Source organism: Podarcis tiliguerta (assembly GCF_965153285.1).
Source record: "Podarcis tiliguerta genome assembly, chromosome: 11".
In the NCBI taxonomy this organism is placed as follows: domain Eukaryota; kingdom Metazoa; phylum Chordata; class Lepidosauria; order Squamata; family Lacertidae; genus Podarcis; species Podarcis tiliguerta.
Window position 1 is genome coordinate 46543533 of NC_139544.1, and position 6000 is coordinate 46549532.

At 44.4% G+C, this 6000-nt stretch overlaps 1 protein-coding gene across 1 annotated transcript in view; it reads right to left on the reverse strand.

The window, feature by feature from the left end:
* The window catches only part of SLC1A3 (solute carrier family 1 member 3), a 42161-nt gene extending 37997 nt beyond the window's left edge, over positions 1–4164 (reverse strand). The window contains exons 1-2 of the mRNA XM_083402955.1: positions 3938–4164; positions 2029–2314 (exon numbers count right to left, since the gene is read on the reverse strand). Coding sequence (XP_083259081.1) covers positions 2029–2209 — 181 coding nt within the window. The 5' untranslated portion in view covers positions 2210–2314; positions 3938–4164. The remainder of the gene's footprint in view (positions 1–2028; positions 2315–3937) is intronic.
* Positions 4165–6000: the final 1836 nt, after the last annotated feature.

Sequence of the window (6000 nt, forward strand, 5' to 3'; positions counted from 1 at the left end):
AACCAATTCCTGATCCACAGGAGACCCTCTCCTCTTTTCCCTTAATTACTAAGCTTACTCAGGGGGTCCTTGTTGAAAACTTTTTGGAAGTCCAAGTACATTATATTAACTCTAATCAGTTTGTGAGTCAGGTTCAGGGTCAGAGGATTTCAGCCTTACTTTTTCCTGAAGTACCACATCCTCCCTCGAAGACATAAGCTTCCTCTTGGGAGTCCAATTTGTTTCTTAAGACGAATCGTGGCATAAATTAACTAGAAGTTTTTGCTTGCAAGCCCAACTGCATGGGTTCACACCCAGTTGGGCCATCAAAATGTAATGACGAAAAGGGTGGAAAGCTTGGGACACAATCTGCATGTAGTGCAAACTTTGGGAAAGTGGTCCGGGATTCTGTGCATCTTTCACTGAACCAGACACCCCTATTAACATCCTTGTGAAATTCCCACAGGAATATATCCGTGATGTGCAATCTTTGCAGAGGTTTAGGAAGCAAGCTGGCTGAGCCTCTTTCGCTGTATTCGGCAGCCTTTCTGTCTTGCTTTTAATAATAACCAACACCTGATACTCTCCAAAATAAAGAATGCGGCTCTCCAGAGTGCAAATGATTTTTGTTTGCAGAAAGCAGAACCCCAGAAATCAAATATTTTCATACACACCACACTTTCGTGAATTCTTTTCTTCCTATAAAAATATTTTCTCACAAAAGGAACCCAACAGCGATGGCTCAGAGAGCTACTTTAGGCGTGCCTAAGGAGTTGGACGGGCCTGGCGGGATCAAAATGGTTTTTCATTTGAATGGTGGATGAGAACGCTGTATCTTTTTAAAGTTTCAAAAAGAGATTTGCCATGAGGCAAAGGGGGACTACCAGCCCAAAGTCTCCTTGCCTTGTAGAACTAGCGACCACACAGTTCTGTGGATTCAGGCCACTATAAATTCTTATCTGAAGGTTTTTTAAAAATATATATATATATTTGGGTGGATTGTAAACACAGCAAGGAACATTCCCAAGCCAACCTTTTTCTTTCATCTCACCGGAGATATTCAAAATATATAAAAAGTGCAAACATTGCCCTAATCGGCTTTGTAAACAAAACCCAATCAGGTTACCTTCCATAACCATTATGCAGGTATATATCTTAATAGCTACTGAATTGCATGAGTAACACACAGATTTCTAAAAAAAACCCAAAACCAAACAAACCATAAACTCCTGACCTTGGCTGTGTGGCTGTAATTCTTTAACTGTGAGGGAAAAAATAGCTTAATATTGAGGCTGTTATGTTCTCACTTTTGGATCCTGACTTTGTTCAAAATTAAGAGACACTGGAAACTTTGCTCTAAGAGCTACCAACTGGAATTTAAGCATGAACACCAGCAAAGGAAGATCAGACTGATCCAAACAGGGTATAACAAATGCTTATAACTCAACACTTCGTTCTGGCCTCAAATAACTGATTTCCTCTCTTCTACCTTTCTTTCCCTTTACTCCTCTTCCCTTTTGATTCTTGCCTTTTTAGTTTGTAAGTCTGATGGCTGGCCTCTTTCACTCTCTTTTTGTTGAAGTGAGCTGCTTGGGGAGACAACAGTTGTCTGAAACGGTCTGAGAAGCAGGATAAAAATATAGTAAATAAATACGTAAGAGAAACACACCCTTGGGAAATTGCGCTGAGGCAGTAGCCAATTTTCTTTAATTGTTAAGAAGGATTAAGGGCTCATAAAAAGGGGCTTCTAATTAAGGGCTTTTTTTTAAAAAAAAAAATCAGTAAAATAACTCAACCATTTTCCTTCTGATTTAACCCCCTTGGAGCTCTACTGATTTAAAACACGGAGCAGTGCAACTGCAGTCAGACCTGCAGACCTGACCATCGACAGTGAAACTTTCACCAACTCCTGAACAATGCAGAGTGTTCCGATAGAAAACTTTCCAAGCCGGCAAGTTCTTCTCAACGGGGAAGAAAGTGGACAACAGCAACCGCTCTGTCCAAGTGATGTTTTTTTCAAGATTTGTTGCCTCAGTCAAAATTACTCACCGACAATGACAGCAATGATGGTGAAGAGCACAAAAAAATTCCTCAGTAAGTAACTTTTGACATCATCCTTTGTGATGCTCTGCACTTTCTTCTTTGCCAGGAGAGTACGTTTCCGGACTCCTTGCTGAATGCGCTCCATCCTGTTGCCTGACCTCGTGTCTTCACCGTTACTTTTAGTCATCTATAGCTCACAACGCCTCTACTTTATAGGTTTGCTGCTGTTAAAATCTCTGTGGTGGGGAGGGGGATGAAAACTCCCTTTCCTTGATCAGTGACAACAGAAACCCTGAAAGAGAGAGAAAGAGAGATTGAGAAAGTGGAGTTTTCAATAATTGCCTTCAAAACCATGCAGTAGAAACCTAACTTTCAACTCTTTTATGCAAACATTTTTTTAAAAACAAATAAATAATAACAATCAAGGCATTGTAGTCAATATGGAATAATTTACCGGTACATCACAACATAGCAGAATAGAGTCTTTTGTATGAAGAGGGGCGCGGACACAATCCAGATATTTTAGGGTGCAACGCTATGTGTGTTTGTTCAGATATGAACTGCACTGTGTTCATTGGAGCTCAGCTAAGCAGCAGATTAATGCATCCTCAAAGTTCCAGTGCGTAGATTAAAGAACAGGTTTATCACCCCCACTAAAAGCAACAGGACTTAAATTTGGCTGCGTTGCGTCAGGATATCTTATGGTTGCTTTAAAAAATCTATTTATTTCAGATCAAATTACTTATTATTGTTATATATTGGGGGGGGGGGAATCATATCATGCTTTAGCCAAATTTTGCAGCTTTTGTGCAAATCATTTTTAGTTCTCTGCTGACAGTATATGAGTAATTTACATGATCTTGTACATGACCTCAACCAAAAGCATGCAATCAATTCATCTGCTGTATTTAAGAAGGTTGCTCTTAGACATTTCCCCACCCACAGGCACTACCTTCTCTTGAGGTATGCTGTAGTCTGCATATCAACTCAAAACAGGACAAATTAGAGTTTAAACCCCTATTAGAGGGACACTGCTTGCTTATTACACACTTACACTCACAAAGACTAATATTTTGCTGTACTGCAGCTCACACATCAAACACCCGATTCCAAAGGTGTGCATGATAGTGTGTTTTTTTTTAAATCTTTGACTTAAATCCAACTTCACCTTCCACGTTTGATCGTAGTATTTAAGACAGCTGTTTGTGTCTCCCACTGCAAAAGTTATGAGGCTGACTCACAAAAGATTAGAAATGATGAGAAGCTGGGCACAGACAACAAGATTTTCCAATTGTATCAACTGCTTAACATCTCTGGTAGCTGGTGGTTCCCAGCTACCGAAAACCATAGAAGTTTTAATTAAGTTTCTCACAAGTACCTGCTGAAACATTCATCCTCTCACCCATGTTGAAATATTAATTTCTGCACTATTTAGAACAAATTAAAGTTTCCCACTGTCAGCTGGTTATGGAAAGATGTCGTTTTGGGGCAGGGGAATCCTATTTGTAAGGTGTATATTTTTTACGCTGCAACCCTATACCCCCCCCCTTTTTTGGAAACGAGTCCCACTGAACTTTGGGGAACTTAGCTCTCCGAGGAGACACTTTACAGGTCATTACAGTCGCTCTTCTCCCGCACCCCAAATCAGGACCCCCCAACCTGTCCGGATCAATAACCAGGGTGCAAGGGGTAACCCAAAGGAAGACAGCATCCACCAAGGCAGGAAAGGACCGGGGGGGGTGCCAAGGGGAGAGGAAGGCATATGCAACTGGAGAAGGGATAGCACAGCGAGACTCTTAACCTCGGGGTCGCGGGTTCGAGCCCGACGTCGCGCAAAAGATCCCTGCACTAAAAGGGGTCGGACCACACGATCCCCTCGCAACTCTACAATTCGAGATCGAGAGCGCGCGCTCACCTTTCCAGACTCCGGAGTCCTCTCCGAGCGAAGCAAGAGGCGAGATTCCCTCCGGATCGAGCGGAGTCCACGCGGGGAGGGTCGGAAGCTGTCCGGGGAAGCGGGAGCGAGAAGGTGGGCCGGGGGCGCAGGCTGGGACTCTGCCGGAGGCAACTTAGAAGCGCAGCAAGTTAAGGAAAGGGGAGGAGCCGCGCCGGGCAAATGTGTGTGCGCGCAGGCGGCGGCGGCGGCGCCGAGGGGCGCTGGGAGGCGAGCCTGGCGAATACTGATGAGCCTCCGCGCTCCGCAGCCGGGGTGGCTTTCCTTTGTGCGCCCCCCGCCCCACTTTTAGGCCACTTTCACGCTTTGTCAGTTCAGCTTCCTTGGAAATGCAAACTCGGGACCCGGGAGAGAATGGCGAGGGCGCAAGCCTCTCCTCTTTCCTTCGTCGCCTTGCCAAACGAGATTTCTGGGTCTCCAGATAGCGTTATGCAGCATTATATACATGCATCTATCCTTTTAGGATAATAAAAATATAATAATAATAATAATAATAATAATAATAATTATTAATAAATGTATTATTATTAATGGTGGTGCAAGTGTGCGCTCTCTTTTCAAGCCTTCCTGTAGGAGGTCAGGAAACGTGCTCGTATTTTTATTTGTGTGTGCGTGTGAAATCAATGCTCTGTAAAACCAGAGGGCGAGTAACCTGTCTGCGATTTCTCAGGAGTGAGCAGGACCAGGACAAGGGAAAAGTCAACAGAAGCACAGACGGCTCTTCTTCCTTTCGGTCTCCCTGCCCTCTCCCGTGACTCGTCGTTACGCTGCATTCAAGACAGGGCTTGTTCTGTCGACGTTTTCTTTTAAGAGCCTCCCGAAGTAAATTCAAGCCCAGCCGAAACTTTCAGCGCTTGAGAAGGCGTGAAAGGTAACGAGGGAAAGGACAGCTGCTTCGAAGTTTCTCTTTTGCTTTACTGTAATTTACTGCGCACCCAGGATGCAGGCTTCCAAAGAATGAGCGCATTTTAAGATGCCGAGTGAGACGTTGCACAAAGTTTAAGCGGAATGCTGGTGGCTCCTTCAGGCCACTCATAAGACATTTCCATATTTATTTTTACTCTCTGAGTCATGGATAAAAAATGCATACCTCTATAACTGCAAACTTCTTCCCTGAGGTCACGTCCATACCATACATTTAAAGCACTCTTATATCACTTAAGAAGTCATTGCTTCCCCCAAAGAATCTTGGGAAGTGTGGTTTGTTAAGAGTGCTGACCTCAGAGCGCTATATTTCCCAACATCCATCACAAACTACTGTTCCCGGGTTTCTCCAGGACTGCTAAAGTGATAGAAGAGTGCTTTATGTAAGAACATGACTAGTTCTGATGGATCTGGTCAATAGCTCATCTGGATAAGTTTCCTGTTCTCACGGTGGCCAACCAGATATTTGTGGGAACCCAATAGGCACCAGCACTTGCCCTTTCTGCAGTTTCTGGCAACTGGTATTCAGAAACATACTGTCCCCAATCATGGAGGCAGAGTATAGCCATTGTGGCTAGGAGCCATGGAGAGATAGCCTTACCTGCCCTGAATGTCATTTATTAAATTTGCATGCCACCCTTTCACTCGTAATTCTCAGTGTGGTTCACAAAATAAAGATCTATAACAATCATAGTGCTTGTTTCTGGAGTATCACAGTTTTAGCCAAAGGTTAACTAGCAAATAGGGACGCGGGTGGCACTGTGGGTTAAACCACAGAGCCTAGGACTTGCCGATCAGAAGGTTGGCAGTTTGAATCCCCGTGACGGGGTGAGCTCCCGTTGCTTGGTCCCTGCTCCTGCCAACCTAGCAGTTCGAAAGCATGTCAAAGTGCAAGTAGATAAATAGGTACCGCTCCGGCGGGAAGGTAAACGGCGTTTCCATGCGCTGCTCTGGTTCGCCAGAAGCGGCTTAGTCATGCTGGCCACATGACCCGGAAGCTGTACGCCGGCTCCCTCGGCCAATAAAGTGAGATGAGCACCGCAACCCCAGAGTCAGCCCACGACTGGACCTAATGGTCAGGGCTCCCTTTACCTTTACCT